General features: G+C 37.6%; 1 protein-coding gene and 1 pseudogene across 1 annotated transcript; one reads left to right on the top strand and one right to left on the bottom strand.

The window, feature by feature from the left end:
- Window positions 1-119: 119 nt before the first annotated feature.
- On the bottom strand, window positions 120-12,165 carry LOC130245583 (synemin-like). The gene is given in 5 exon segments (XM_056478326.1): window positions 120-2,786; window positions 2,788-2,903; window positions 3,098-3,168; window positions 6,305-6,429; window positions 11,218-12,165. Coding segments are annotated over 5 exon segments (3,222 nt in total). The 5' UTR covers window positions 12,016-12,165; the 3' UTR covers window positions 120-674.
- Window positions 12,166-12,608: 443 nt separating this feature from the next.
- On the top strand, window positions 12,609-16,192 carry LOC130245376 (pyroglutamyl-peptidase 1-like; annotated as a pseudogene).
- The last annotated feature ends 378 nt before the right edge of the window (window positions 16,193-16,570 follow it).

The following is a 16,570-nucleotide window of genomic DNA, read 5'->3' on the forward strand; positions in this document are numbered from 1 at the left end:
TGGTCCTTTCTTAATCGTAGGAGTTACGTTCTAAAAGTAACTCGCAATATAGGCGAAATTTGCAAAGTAGTCGCTTTATTTTTATACAATTATTATAGATGTTTTAAGGCTAAAACCCCTCACTACACACTTTATGCACTTTTCTCAGACAGGCATTAACATTTTCACACTTTTCTCTCGTTTAAACATTCTCAAAGTTAAAACCTTTGTGGAAAAATAAGTCCTTTATTATAGAATGAAACCAACTGCAGTCACTGATCCACAAAGCTAAAGCAGACTTCATCTTTACGGTGGTCTTGTTGCTGACAGTTACAACCCTTTTTGCGTCTTTGTTGAAACTTATTGCTTCTGTCGTCCTTATGTTATTTATTTTTTCTTTATCTAGTGAACTAAAAATCCATTCATTCCGTAATGGCGCCTTATAACCGCGTAACTTCTACCTTCCTTTAATATGTCCAGAAGTCCAAATTTCATTGCGAGGAGATTGATAGACAGTGGTATACAGCCAATCAGGACGAAGAAATGTTGCGCTGTAAAGTAAAAAAAAAAGTCAAAATGCAAAAATCCACGAAACTGCGAGGCCACGAAAGGTGAACTGTGTTATAGCGAGGGACCACTGTACCTGATATCTTCTGTCTAATTTTGTTATCATTGAATATTACGTCATTAATCTATTACTCATCTTTGGGGCTTTCAAGATAAACAGTCGCGACTCTTTTCTCATGACAGACCTTTAGGTGTGGCTCAATCATCTGAGTCTGTGAGAATTCAGAAGAGCTGCTGCTTTGCACTTCGACGGCTCCTTCACTCGCTGATGCAGAAGAGCCGTTGTTCACATCCATCTGAAAAGTAAAAGATCTTTCACTAGGGCCCAGCTTGATGTGCTTTTCCGTCTTGCCAAACTCATCGGTTAAGCTCCACTGTTGGAACTCCTCATCGGTGGTCATCCATGGCACTTCGTCCGTTTCAAACTCCTCTTTGGAAATTTTCATGGTGTATCCTGCACCGGCTGCTCCCCCGATGGCCTGCTGAAGCATTGGATGAGATGAGCTCAGTGCCGCCATAATCTGCTCTTCAGATGGATCATGTTCTTCCTCCAGCAGTCCAGACTCCTCCAACGTCTGCGATACATTGAGCTCCGCCACAATAGTCATGGTTCCATTGTCTGCAACTTGTTCTATTTTTTTGATGTCCACCGAAACATTCTCTGGAGTCTCTCTACCCTTCGTGAAAAAAGCCAGCTCTTCCTTGAGGGCTCCAGAAACTGTGTCTTGGATTTGCTCTAATGCTCCTCTGAGCTGCTGTTCGGGGTCTAATGACTCCTCTCTCAGGATCCCCACTATGGACTGTTGCAGAGTGGGAGAAACGTGCACCTCCTCTTCGATTATGCAGTCTTGGATATTGTCTCTCAGAAACGAGCGGTCACCATAATCAGGTGAGTCTCTGTAACTGTGACCTTCAGCAGTGGGTCGTTTTGGATCATCTTCCTGGTAATATCTTTCATCAGACAGATCATCCACAACTCCATAATGGCTATATGACTTAAACCTTCCTCCATCCTCCGACTCATTATCTTTTTCCTCTGACTCTGACAGGTTCTCGTCAGGAGTGGAGACAAAGTATTCTTGTGAGTCATGGCCATGTGAGAAGTAGGGTAGGCTTTCTTCTTTGGAAACATCCTGAACCTGCATAGAGCCACTGTTCCCATAACGCGAGGCTTTAGCAAATTCAGTCTCGTAGGGTTTTGTGGTCTTAGGGTCACTCTCTAGCTCCTCGATTTGGAAGGACATTGATGAGGGACTGATGCTTGGCTGTTTAGACTTAATCTCCACAGTCTCCTCTATTTCAATTTCACTCTCCTCATCACTCTGAGAATCCACCGGTTCCTCGATTACCTCCACATTCACAGACTTATTTTCTAAACTTTCACCTTGCAGGCCAAGACTCAGCAGGTTCTCAATCATGGCTCCCGTTGGGGTTCCCTTGATGTTCTCCAGGGTGACCTTCTTGACTCCCTTGCTGAGAAGCTCCTCCAGGGCAAAATCTTCAGACAGGTCCAGCTCCTCCTCAACTTTCGATTGTAAGACAATCTGAGTCTTGGTGGTTCCATCCTCTTGTTCTGTTTTCTCCACATGATATGTGACTTTTGAGTCAGGGGATGAGCTGACCTTAGAATCTAAACCAGCTGGTTTCATGACCTTCTGAATTATTTCCTCCATAGAAACGGCATCTAATATTTTCTCCTCACCTACAAACACCTTATGCTCAACATGTTCAGACTCTCCCACATCTTTGGCTATTGATTCTTTTATATCCCCTCTTTTATCTTTTATTGATACCTCAGATTTGTCTTGATCTAGTTTGAAATCCATTTTCTTTTCTTTCAGTTTAACATCTTTCTCTCGGCTTTCTTCAGTGGTGGTCTTGCTCAAGCTCACAGTAGGTGATATTACATTCACTGGCTTTGGTTTTTCTATTTTTGACATGGTCGAGCTTGGTGTACTTTCGATTCTAGTGGGGGGAAGATCAGCTGAGCTCTTTGAAGGGTGCTGAGAGACCTCTTTTCTCAAAAATCTCTGATCTATCTCCTCTCTTTTTATCTCTGCAGAAGAGACTCCAGGTTTTGAGGTACTGGAAGCAGCTGCCTGAGCTGCTTTGGTGAATGAAATCATGTCCCTTCTAGAATCAGGACTCTGCTGGGCACGATTCGATACACTGATGGGCACGATCCTGGAGGGTTCGTAAGAATGAAACTGACTTGATGTAGATGAGGTTCTCATGCTGGAAAACAGGCTCCATATATTTAACATCATATCCTGTGAAAGCTTTTTTTCTTGTATCTGGCCGACTTGCAGAATTAACAGAGACTCTTGGAGTGTAAACATGGGCTGGCGTTTTTATATCTACAGTACACAGGACAACAGACAGTAGGTAGAAATTAGGGATAGTGAAGATTTAACTTTCTAACATGTTTCTAAATTTGCTAAATATTTACTTAAATAAATATTTTAAAAAATTATTGGATGATAGTAAATCCAACTTCAATGTTATAAAAAAACCTCAAATAGCATAACAGCTGAATGAAACAAGCAAATACCTATAATTCTTTCTCTTGAATGCTGATTAGACCACATTTTAGCATGTCTTCCTTCTTCTTCCAAGAGCGCCCTATTGATCATGACAAGGGCAAATGGAAAATAATTTGTGTGAGCAGAACATACAGTATCATTATGTAGACCTAGACAAATTGTTTTCACATTGAGAATGCTGACTACCTCAATGCTCTTCCATGACCATGAAAAAGCTTAAACAACATTGAGGACAAATAGAAAACCTACCAAGCCACATCAAGATAAGCAGAAAACACAGTTGAAGACATAACCACACTCTTAAATCCAGCATTGTGTTTAATAGATTAGGTCGTTGAGCCCTCTGAACCTACCTTGACAGTGCTTTTACATGAAAAATGCATCAGAAAACCAAAGCGAAGCAGACTTTGTGGGAGCTACAGACAGTATCCCTGTGAAAGTCCCCTGTGATTCCTTTGAAAGACTGATCTAAAAATAACTGCTACAATGCACTCTGTCTGTTTTCATTATGGCTTATGATGTGGTGCAGTTTTAAAACAGACGAATGAAAGACACGTCTACATCATGTCTATTATTCAAAACATATTCAGGCCAACTTAACATTTTACATTAAGAATAAATGTTGTTTGGCAAATTACAATTATTATGTAAAATGTGTTAAAATCCTACCTGCTATGGGGGAATTATATTAGTCGTGTGACTATCAAAAATGGCATTAAAACAACAAGATCTAAAAAAAAAAAGATTTTACTGTGATGTGGCTTAATTAATAACTCCTCAAGCTAAATTTTCACGATATTTAACTAATGGATCACACAGCTTTACAGTCATATAAGGTCAGTGTTTGTTTAATGTACAGGGATAAGGTCAGAAAAGCAGAGACTTAAGCAGTCTAACAAGGCAAGAGAGGTGGAGCTGTATGCAAACTTGCCAAATGGGAGGGCATTAGTTTCTCTGTTGCTGCAGTGACTAAAAATACATCTACAAGGCACATACTGGAGTACTCAAATCAACTACTCAAATCTAAGCAGACAACAGTCAAGCATGTATATTCACATTGCTGAATAAACAGGTTTTAGATACCCAACATACTTTTGTAATGGCAGAATAAGGGGCTATTCACACAGAATGAATTTTTGCATTTACAATTTTGAGACGTACAATAGGGAGTAGAGGCTAATTTCACAACATGAATGCTGCTGTGCTAAAATACTATATTGTTGACGGATTACTGCAAGTGTACTGGTCAAAGACGTCTTTCTAGTGCTTGATTTGGATGTTTAGATTTTAGTTTTAGAAAAGCTCTGGAATGCAGAAATGACCTTAACAATGAAATATGAACATGAGACATTTTATTGGCTTTCAAGGTCTCCAGCACTAGTCCTTAGAGAGGACAAGTCAGCCCAAGTCCATGAAGCACAAGTAATTTTGTTATTCATTTTTAATGAGAATGTGGGAGGAGACTCATTTAAAGGGCACAGAAACAGGTCATTCTTTCCAGCGCTTAAACTGGCATCAATTCACTGATAGTATTTCAACAAAAATGAACTTGAGGGAGATGTCAATGTCATACAGGAATAACAGCGCAATCTGTGCAATAGAAGAATCATTTTATTTACTTTCCTAGGCTATGATGTAATGATTGTGTAATGATGACGTATTTATTTTTAGCTGCGTAATGCTTAAATAAAAATGATGTTTTTGATCAAAGATTCACGAGAACTTAACGGCTACAGTGCTTCATGATTTCTTTGTGAGTTTCCGACTAAAAACTGGACAAAAGGTGCATTGGTTTACTTTTTGGCAAAAATTGGCCGCACTGGATCAGTATGTCGTGTGGCGGGGAGCGGTCATCCACGCACTGCCCGTACAGTTGAAAATATCACCACTGTCAAACACATGGTACTGAGCCAAGAAGACGCACCAATTGCACTGTCCGACAGATTGCACGGGAGTCTGGCAATTATTGACTCTGTTGTGTAAACGTTGCTTTATTTCTGTGCTAATTTAGTTTAAAATTGTAGTAATAAAATTGAAGTGTTCTGTCAATATTTGGGTTATTGTTTAACAAGGTAATGTGGTGATATAAATCAGGTGAAAAAATATTATCAGACCTACTGTGAAAATTTCCTTGATCTATTAAACATTTTCTTTTCGGCTTAGTCCTTTACTAATCTGGGGTCGCCAAAGCAGAATGAACCGCTAACTCATCCAGCATTTGTTTTATGCAGCGGATGCCCTTCCAGCTGCAACCCATCACTGGGAAACACATACACACTCATTCACACACATACACTACGGACAATTTAGCCTACCCAATTAACCTGTACCACATGTCTTTGGACTGTAGGGGAAACCGGAGCTCCCGGAGGAAACCCACGTGAACGCAGGGAGAACATGCAAACTCCCCTCAGAAACGCCAACTGATCCAGCCGAGGCTCGAACCAGCGACCTTCTTGCTGTGAGGCGACAGCACTACCTACTACACCACTGCGTTGCCTCTGTTAAACATAATTTGGGAAATATTTTTAAAAGAAAAATAAATTTAAAAGGGGGCTAATAATTTTGATTTAAACTGTGTGTGTATAAATATATATATATATATAGACCTCTGGAATCAATGAACAAACGTGAGTTATCAGAAAATGAAAAATTATTTGAGCTCTTTTCAAAACTTGTCTGTAAGGCACTACATGGTCATTCAAGGAAAACTAATGAATGTAAAAAGACTAAAATATTTTTCATTGTATTAATTGCAACTGTATTGACAGTGTAAGGGTGACCAGATATCTTAGAGTGGATTTACAGAATACACAAAGAACCAACTGAATGGACATTTTGTGCTTCAATACTATATGATTAGCTACTACTGATTATGCTATTTTTGTCCAAAAGAACGCTACTACTAGCAATCAATTTTTTTTTGAGGCAGCTGTCCCAGGAAAAAAAATTAACATATGATCACCCTTCAATGTTTACAAATCCCTGACTTCCTAGTTTGTCTATGAATGCTTGTGGGCTGACTTTTCTCAAGGTGGTACTGTATGTCAATGCCAACTACATTCAGTCTCTTGATTGTTATGTGTGCAAAGTGCAAGTACAAGCAATAAGTTGTTGGTTGGAGTTCACGTAATGGCCACTGGTGTCATTAAAAACAAGGTTTCTTGAGTTCTAGAAGTAATTACATTTATTGATTTTGTTGAAGAAGCTCTTACCTGTATGCTGCCACTTCCAGAGCGAGACCCATCTTGACTTGTAAGAGATCCTGATGGTCCTTCAGCTTATCTGAGATGTTGCTGGACAGCATTCTGCGCTCATACTCTAGTTCCTCAATGATAGCCTGCATGACAAGAAGATAGTGAACCTGTTTACTCTTTTACACCTATGTGGTATATATTGATTTAAATAACTTTGGGTTGGAAAAGTTTTTATTACACAATAGTATGTTATAATAATTGATTTTAATAACACACCACTACATAGTATACCGTTAAAAATATAAAATCTATTTTTATCTCATCTCTTCTCGGTCTCTCTCAGAACGGTGTCCACTTGCATCTTATTGATTCAAAGTATATTTTTGGTGCTACTGTGTGATGCACCTGTTTGAGAGCTCCTACAACATCACTCCCTGCTGAAAACTCATTATTTATTTACTTGACTTTGTTCTCCTTTCTGTTTGCTGTTATCAGTCTCTCAGTTTTTTCCTTTTTCTGAAAGTCTTGATAACATTATTATTGTGTATTTATTTTATTATTTTGTATTGTATTGGATTGTAACATTTTTTCATTTTTCCAACTCTTCCATTCACTGTGCTCTAAGTTTACCCAACTATGACGACTTCTGCTGCTGAGAAACCTGGAAATGTGAAAAGGGTCCACATACTGTACATGTAAAAATCAACATGTCACCCCCACTTCTTCACTTTTTTCATTTGATGGCAGTTGACAAACCGGCATATTGTGCATTTCCACCACCTACTGACAAGGTGTTTTAAACTTTTATCATACACTTGTAAATGTTTTTGTGCATCCCAGAATATATCCTTTAATATGACTCCCCCTGAACCCAGAAGCTTGTATTTTGTTGTTTTTGAGAAGGTACGGTGAGGACTCAGACACTGAGTTCAACCGTCTCTCTGTTCCTCCTGGATACTAACTAAAACCCAGCGTGACAAACGACGCAAAACTAAACAGAAACTAGGGCCAAAAAACAGAAGAACGAATCAAAATTTGGCTCACACAGTGTATGCCCTTCCTAATGCTGCCCAGCAAGCAAGGGATGTCAACATGATGTCAAATTGATATTGCACTCCAACGTTGTGGGGATGTTACGTTTTGTTTGGAAATGAAAATCGGGTTGACATCAAAACACAAGATCAGGGGTGCATTTCTGAAAACCATCGTTAGCTAACTAAGGTCGCCATTTCTGGCGTTATAAACATAGTTCATTGATTTGGCGTTTCTCAAATCTATCGTTCCAACGAACAATCGGAAACTGCGTCGCAAACTTGTATGCTTGCAACTACACTTCTGGAGCTGTAGTTAGAAACATAGTTCCTGGCTGTGTTCTATTCCCAGTTATCCCCCCTTTGCCCTATTCTTTTAGAGCATTCCAACATTTAAACTGGGAATGATTTTAAAAAAAAAAGCAAAGTCATCACTCTTAGGTGTAATTTGCTTTCAAAGTATTTTTACAGTTCAGTTTTAGCGATCTTCATGTTTACAATTGCGCTCCCTTCGCAGTGCACTTTGAAAACATTGATGTCAATTTGAATGCAGCCGTGGCTCATGCTCAAGCTATAGGTAACCTATTATTTAAAGGCGGAATTTATGTCACGTCTCCAAAGCTTGTGAAAACAAAAAACAGCAAACATTAATGCTTTTAATTTATAGTAGGTTATTTATTAAGTATCTGTACTGTATATGACATGGGCCTGTTGGTTAGCACATTTCTTCAGTGGTTTACAAGTGTCAAATTGTAAAAGTAGTCTTTTCAAAAAATAAATAAACAATATCCTATTTAATAATAATAATCATCATCATCATTAATAATATTATTAAAGTAGTATTTTTTTCACTTCCTAATCAATAATAAATTACATTTCCTTTCTCAATAAATAGCCTCATTGTTTATTTATATAATTTATATATGATATTAGAATACGTGTTATTTTTTGTAAGTGATTTTACTGTATGTTTTGGAATAGAATATGTAATGTTCTCAATAATATTTGTAAAGGAAACATAGGTCCTATATGTGCCATTTACATATATTTCAATTAATATGGAAAGCGAGTGCATGTTATTACCAAAACTAATATTAGACTTTTTTTAATGCATGTGAGTTTAAAAACAATATAATTTGCACAAAGAAATGATGGGGTTCTTCTTTAAAGAAGTTGTTACTCCACCCTGTTTAGAGCACGTTATAACTAACGTGGTTCAAATGATGAATCTGTGACAGAGAAACTACGAGTTTTGGGAAACACTCATCACTACATCGTTCTTTTCCCAAACGACGCATCGTACTATGATAGTTCAGCCGCGAGTTACATTGTTGTTTGGAAAACGCACCCCAGGCTGATGTCAATGTCTAACCAACTGTCCAGCCTAAAATCAACCAAATATCAACGTCTAATGATTTTACAGTTTGATGTTGTGTGTACGTTACTAGTATGACGTCTATCAGACGTTGGATTTCGATTACCATACCTGAGGAATAAATATCAGTATTTGATGTCATTAAGACATTGGTTTAAGATGTTAGCTTGATGTTGGATTTTGGTCACTTTACAACACAACCTAAAATCAACCAAAATCAATGTCATTCGACATCGTTATTGGAAATCAAAATAACATTATCCTTAGACACTGACTAGACATTGCTTTTTAGTCACCTGACATCATGACCAAAATATAACCTAATATTAATGTCTTATGACGCCGTGTGCCTGCTGGGTGAGTTCACTTGATTGCTCTGGTCATGTAGTTTACTTAAATAAGTAGGAATTCTATCTTCTGAGCTACCTAATCCAATACTAGTACACAGCATTTTCTTTTGTCACAAAAGCTGTTTTTTCTCTATTTTAAGTTTGGTCTTAAAATGACAAAACTAGGCAAACCAGGAGTAAATATATATTTTGTTTTCTCAACCAAACAAAATATACCAAACATGAATGTAAAATGTCACAATTTGAAAATAAAATATTAGCTTCATTCACCCTGCATATTAGTATTACACAGCACTTAATCTCTAGACTGATAAATGTCTTTGTAAATGCTTATTACAGGCCTGCATCATTAGGCCATTTGGTAATTGCTTATCTGTTCTGGATTTGGACTCTGAATATTTTGGCATGAGGTTGGTTGCAGTAATATGTCAAAGCTGACATCCTCCAAACAGCCCATTCAATTTAGCCCACAGTGACACAACACTTTAGGGATGCTTGCACTTTGCTTCAGTAACTGCTCATTTGTCATTCTCCGTGGAGAGAGGCAATCATGGGATAAAGCATTAATGCTCAATTTTTCTAAAGCACATTGAGCTAGAGATGATAAACAGGGATATTGGCAGAGCTAAAGCACTTCTCACTTGTGCTCCAAAGGGGCCTATTGTAAGAACAGGTGTTTGGATAATGTGCATCTACATGAAGTTGATGACTGCTTGGTATCCGTTATTTGTGCGTTTTGAAATCTTTTACTTTAATGTCATTGCCAGAGAGTGTAACCTCAAGTAAAAAACAGACTTATAAGTTATATAACTGATTTTTCTTTAATTAGTAAAAAAATCTGTAAAATGTTGTTTATATTTGTTAGAATATATACAGTGCTCATATAAAAGTACACCCCTCACAAATCTATCTTTTAAATTCATATTTTTAATAGAAAGCTAGACAATATTATATTTGTGCATATACATTAGATTAGTCAGTACTGAAGCCAAATCTGGAGCTTATCTAACAAAATCTTATCTTACAATAACGGTCCAAAAACCAGTACAGCTAAATTTAGATGTTACAGAAAAATATTAAATACACATTTAAAAATAAGAAAAATTAAGAGAAGCAAAAAAAAAATGTTTTCATTTAGTTGAAATTTTGTAGGTTGTAATTTTTTTTTTTGCAATATTTTGCTCAAATTGTATTATCTTTCAATTTCTAAATATGTTTGCTGACTAAAATATTATTTTAATAAGTATATCTCTTTATTAAATCTGTTTTGTTTTAATGCACCAAAATACAGTGCCTATATTCACTGAGAAATGGATTAAAATATTTATTTCAAAATGGGGTGTAAACATATATGCTTAGCACTGCATATATATATATATATATATATATATATATATATATATATATATATATATATATATATATATATATATATATATATATATATATTTATTTATTTATTTATTTATTTATTTATTTTCACTAGATTACTTTATTAAATATTCTGTCAACATTATTTTCTATTTTTTAAAGAAAATATATTTGAGCAGAAATTAAAATTTGCTTCGAGTAAATTTGTGGCACTTCAGTCTTCAGAAATGTAATAATTTTTATAAATTTAAGTAAAAGTCTGATATTTATTCAGTATATGCTAATTCTAAAATATAATTTCATTCTTTTTTATTTAATAAAAATATTTAAATAACATTTATGCACAAGTGTTTTTACATATTTGTCATATATATGGTGCAAGGTGCATACAACTTTATAAAAGTATAACATTTATTAAACCAAATAAATATAGCAATTTATGTATTATAGGGAAAGGGACTTTCCACGTGGCAGACTTTGATTTAACATGATTTAAAATGTCGCAATGCTTAAAATATTCCATGTGGTTCTTGATTATTTTGTATAAAACAGATCTAAAAGGTTATAAGTATACATAACCATGGTAATTGTGCAACAAATACTTAAAAACGTCATGGGATACCATTGTGTGTCGGCAGAGATGTGTCAGTGCTGCTGCTGTCACCATAGTGCGGGCCGTGGGTGTGGCGCTCTTTCTGGATGAGCACAACATCCTTACGCAATCCCTGTTTTCCCTAAAGCACATCAGGAAAACTATCCCAAGTTTTATTAATAGAGCAGCTTGTGTTTGGCTTCGACACTCACCTGATACTGAGTGATTTCAGCTCTGAACTGATCTTGCATGTTTACGAGCTGCTCCTCGAGGTTCATCTGCACTTGTGTTTGTTTCTCAATCTCGTCACGCAGCCTCTTGAACTGCGAAGCGTGTTCCCTCTTTTCCCTCTGAATCTCCTCCAACCTCGCGTGATCTGCTTTTATCGACTCTTCGATTTCCTCCACCTGCAGGCGGTACATCTCCAAAGTTCCCTGCCAGTTTTCGGTGAAGTGGTTCGCGTACTCCTGCACCTCCTCCATAGTAACCGCTGGAGGTGCGGGACGCGTTTGAGTCACGACGCGCACAGTTCTGGAGCGCACCTGGTCCCTCAGGTGGGCCACTTCCTTTCTGTGGGCATCTTCCAAAAACTTGTATTCCGTTTCCAGCTCAAAGAGACGACTCTCCAAAGCACTGTTGCCCTGAATAGCGTTCTGAAGTTGCCTCTCGCAGCCTTTAAGCTCAGTCCCGATGGTTTTGCTGACCGAGGCTTCATCTGAACGCATCGACTGCAGCGTCTGAAGTTCGTTACGCAGCTTCTGTCGCTCCATCTCCGCTCTGCATTTCTCGTAAGATAAACGCTCCACCAGTCTCCTCATTTCACGCAGCTCGGACATGTGCTTGCTTTCCCATTCTCCAGACCTGTTCTGCCTGATTGAGCTTATTTCGTTTATCAGACAGGTGTTTTCTTGTTCTAACTGTTTCGAGCGCATTAGGTAGTGGCTGAGTCTTTGGTTGAGCTCCTGCAGCTGGAGCTTCTCGCTTTCAAACGGTTCCCTCATTCGAAACATTTTCCCGTTGTAATTGAGAATATCTAAAAGCGTAAACGTGTTTAAGTTAGAAGCTAATCAATATTTTGTTGTCATCCGTGTTCTGCGTCGATGAAGAGCGCTGGGCGGAGGCAGAGTCGGACAAGTGCGGAGGATTTGAGCTGATCCCATGTCCCGTTAGCGAGTTCTACTATGGTGACGGTTTACTTCATGATTATTAATAACGCAACGCGACGTTCACCCAGTAGGGGCTATATGATTAGCTGAAACAGCTGAATGTTGATTAGGTTATGACTGGACGCTTCGTGAACGTCAGCACGTTTGAATTAATATTCATGACTGAGTCCTACGCCATGGTACGTTGTATAAATTCCTTCCCGTTAAGTGAGATGTTTGAAGGAGTACGTCTTTAGCTGTGATGGGATATGAGATGGCTCTCCCATGTGGAGAAAAATCGACAATGCACTCCCTTACTTGAGCAAACTATCACGTCAGGCAACAGCCCTATCAAGACAGTTTAAATGCAGTATCATCAGTTAACGTTACATTGGAATGCGTCATTATTTTCGTCTTCAGCTAAATAGTCGGTACACCGTTTAGTTTTTTTTTAAATAATGGACACTTCCCGCGAAATTGTAGTTATAACAGGTATGTGGTTTATTTTGGGTAATTTGACGCATCTAAGAAATTGCGTAACCTGGCTATCAGTTATTATGGCTTCGTTCGTGTAACGATAAATATGAAGAAAATGTTATTTATTCTGTTAAAGTAGTCGCCTCTGCTACTGTGTTTGAGATGACGTTTGCTTGTTTAATGTACAAGGTTTTGGTCCTTTTCGACAATATGTAGTGAATCCAAGCTGGGAGGCCGCTAAGGTAACGTAAAACGAATACATTTTTGATATTAGTCGTCTACATCGACCATTTTTAAAGTAAACAATGGGTAATACATTGATTTTACAATTTATTGAGCTATAGCAGTGTGAACGCATTATTTACCTCAATATTAAATTTTTAATCAATGTCGTTGGTATTAAAAGCAAAATGCTCTCTCTCTCTCTCTCTCTCTCTCTCTCTCTCTCTCTCTCTCATCTCTCCTCTCTCTCTCTCTCTCCTCCTCTCCTCCTCATCATCTCCTCCTCTCCTCTCTCATCTCTCTCCTCTCTCTCTCTCCTCGTCCTCTCGCCTCTCGTAGTTTAGTATTAAAAAGTATAGCTTTTCACAAACTATTCCCAATTGGTATTTTTGACATTTACATGACACTAATTAAAATACTCAATCTGAAAACATCCTGTTAATTTACTCACCCTCCAGGCCATTTAAGTGTAGGTCACTTCTTTCTTCATACATTTTTTCAAACATTGGTCTTTGGTGATTCTTAAACCAAGTCAATACTTGAGTCAATAACACAGTATGCAAAACAAAATTTATATGCATAGCTCCTGATCTTATGAAGTTGAATAATCTGTGCAAAAAACAACAATTATATTCATTCATTCATTCATTCATCATTTTCTTTTCGGCTTAGTCCTGTTATTAGTCAGGGGTCTACATGAACCACCAGCATATGTTTTGTGCAGCGGATTCCCTTCCAGCTGCCACCCATCGTTTGGAAACACCCATACACTATGGACAATTTAGCTTACCAAATTCACCTATAGCGCATGTCTTTGGACTTGTGGGAGAAAACCAGAGCACCTGGAGGAAACCCACGCGAACACAGGGAGAACATGCAAACTCCACTAAAAAAAGCCAACTGACCCAGCCGAGCTAGAACCAGCGACTTTCTTGCTGTAAGGCGACAGTGCCAGCGTGCTGCCCACATCAATTACATTTACAATGTAAATGTTTATGATTGTTTACAAAAACACAGATTTAACTGATAATGACAAAAGTATCATCTTTTCAAACAGTATTAAATTTGATTATTCAATGTCAGTCATTTGAGAAGGGGTTTTAACAATCAAACTGGTAACATCAAAATTCCACAACATGCTCCACCCAGGACCTCTAGACACCGGTTGCATGTAAGGTCAAGTCACAGAAAATAACTAAAATAGATGAAGAAAAGTCAAGTGGTGAGTAAATTAACACTTTTCATTTGACATGAACTATGCCTTTAATAAAATAATTATAAATTCTCCACAGTCAGATTAAATTAATATGGCCACATTTTATTATTTGAGCAGGGTTTGAAGATTGCAGGACTTGGCTTGAACATAGAGGTCCACATTAAAGAGATTCCTGTCAGTTATGCCAAATGTCAGCAAGTCCTCGATAACATCTGGCAGACAATGACTCCAAAGGTAACTTCAAACAGGTCAACTACTATTTACACACAGACCAGCAACTGATGAACACTTAAGAGATTAAATATTTTATAAGTGAGATGTTTATAGCATCTGAGATTATATTAATGTTGATATAGAATTAAAACCTTTTTTCCCTGTGATGGGCAGATGGTCATTCATTTAGGCATAGCCCTAGGGGCCAAAGGCATTACACTGGAGCAAACAGGGAAGGACTACTGCTACAAAGACAGGGATGTCAGTGGTCTGTGTCCTGCTGGTCACTGCTGCGTTGAGGGAGGACCAGAACAACTGAACTCCTCCATAGACATGAGGTCCCTTAGCAAGCATCTAAAAAGTATGGGGCTCGATGTCATCTACTCCAGAGACGCTGGGAGGTACTGTAACAACTACAGTAACAATTTGGATAATCGATAAAACTTATTACTTAAAGGGATAGTTAAAAAAGTTGGCTGGTCTAAAAAAGAAGGTCGCTGGTTTGATTCCCTGCTGGGTCAGTTGGCATTTCTGCATGTTCTCCCTGTATTCACGTGAGTTTCCTCCAGGTGCTCCGGTTTCCCCCACAGTCCAAAGACATGCTCTATAGGTGAATTGAATAAACTAAATTGGCCGTAGTATATGTTGTGAATGAGTGTGTATGGATGTTTCCCAGTACTGGATTGCAGCTGGAATGGCATCCACTGTGTAAAACATATGCTGGATAAGTTGGCAGTTCATTTTCTTGTGGCGACCCCTGATGAATAAAGGGACTGAGCTGAAGGAGAATGAATTAATGAATTAATTTTGCCATCATTTACTCTCCCTTGACTTGAACACAAAAGAAGATATTTTAAAGAATGTTGGAAACCGCTAACCATTGACATCAATAGTAGGAAAAGTAAATACTATGGAAGTCAGTGGTTACTGGTTTTCATCATTCTTCAGTATATCTTCATTTGCGTTCAACAGGAGAAACAAAGTCAAAAAGGTCTGGAACAAGTAGATGAGTAAATGATGGCAGAATTGTGATTTTCCTGGTAAACCTTTCCTTTAAATGGATTAATTAGTAGCTTAATAGCCTGCACATGGCCGATTATTAGTACCTACACAGCACATATTAACACCTAATTCTGAATGACCAAATTCTACATCCATAAATCCTATCCTGTACCTACACCTAAAGAGATGCTCACCAACAATGAATCTTTACTCACTGTTTAGTCACTCTCCAGTGTTTGCAAACGTTTTTTTCTGTTGAACACAAAAGCAGATATTTTAAAGAAGGTTGAAACCTGTAACCATTGACTTCCATGGGGAAAAACCAATAGCATGGAAGTCAACAGTTACCGCTTTCCAACATTCTTAAAATAACTGCTTTTGTATTTAACAGAAGAAGGAAACCTATAAAGGTTTAAAACAAGTAAAGGGTGAAGGGCAAATATCAATTTTATCGCTACAACAACCCTACACTTATTAAATCAATGAGTTCATGTTCCCAAAACTAAAGTGTTACCAGAAACCAGATGTCCCAGATGTGTATGACTGTTTTTTACTGATCAACAAAGGCTTTTTTAGAATAATAATCTATCTTTGCAAGTGCAAGTACAGTATATATGACTCTAAGAGCTGTTTAAAAATGTATAAACCCCTTCATAAATTATAATTCAATTTAATAATGTAATAAAGAATTGAAAGTTATAGCATGTTATACAATTATCAATTGAATCATTTGCAGGTACCTGTGTGATTTTGTATACTACTATTCATTGTACCATGGGAAGGGAAAGGCTGCATTGATTCATGTGCCAGCATCAGGAAGCCTGGCAAGCCCAGAGAGGACTGGTACCACAACTCCAGACCATCATCCAGAATCTGTTACAACAGCTGGACAGCCCTGCACACACAACCTGAGGATACACAGACGGCACACAGGTAGAAAACACTGACAATAACAATGCTATTAGTGTAGTTGAAATAATTGACAGTCTTTCAGACTCATTCATTTTTTTTATTTAAAATTTAGGAAATGATGTTTTCCCATAATTTATATGATAATTTCTATATTTCATAAATCATGTGTTCTTGTCTGAACTTCCTTCGTCCAATCCTCTACACCACGTCTGCAGTTTATAATGAAGTTTTCTTTTATAAATGTTATGAGTTATATTTCACACCACTTGTTTTTGTTCTGCTGCAACCATTTGAAGACTAAACCCCTTTTATTGGGGGAAAATACACTTTCAATGAAATCACCATTGAAATCTTACAGCTAACAGAGTTAGTAAATGA

The sequence above is a fragment of the Danio aesculapii genome, chromosome 18 (genome assembly GCF_903798145.1).
Source record: "Danio aesculapii chromosome 18, fDanAes4.1, whole genome shotgun sequence".
Classification (NCBI taxonomy): Eukaryota; Metazoa; Chordata; class Actinopteri; order Cypriniformes; family Danionidae; genus Danio; species Danio aesculapii.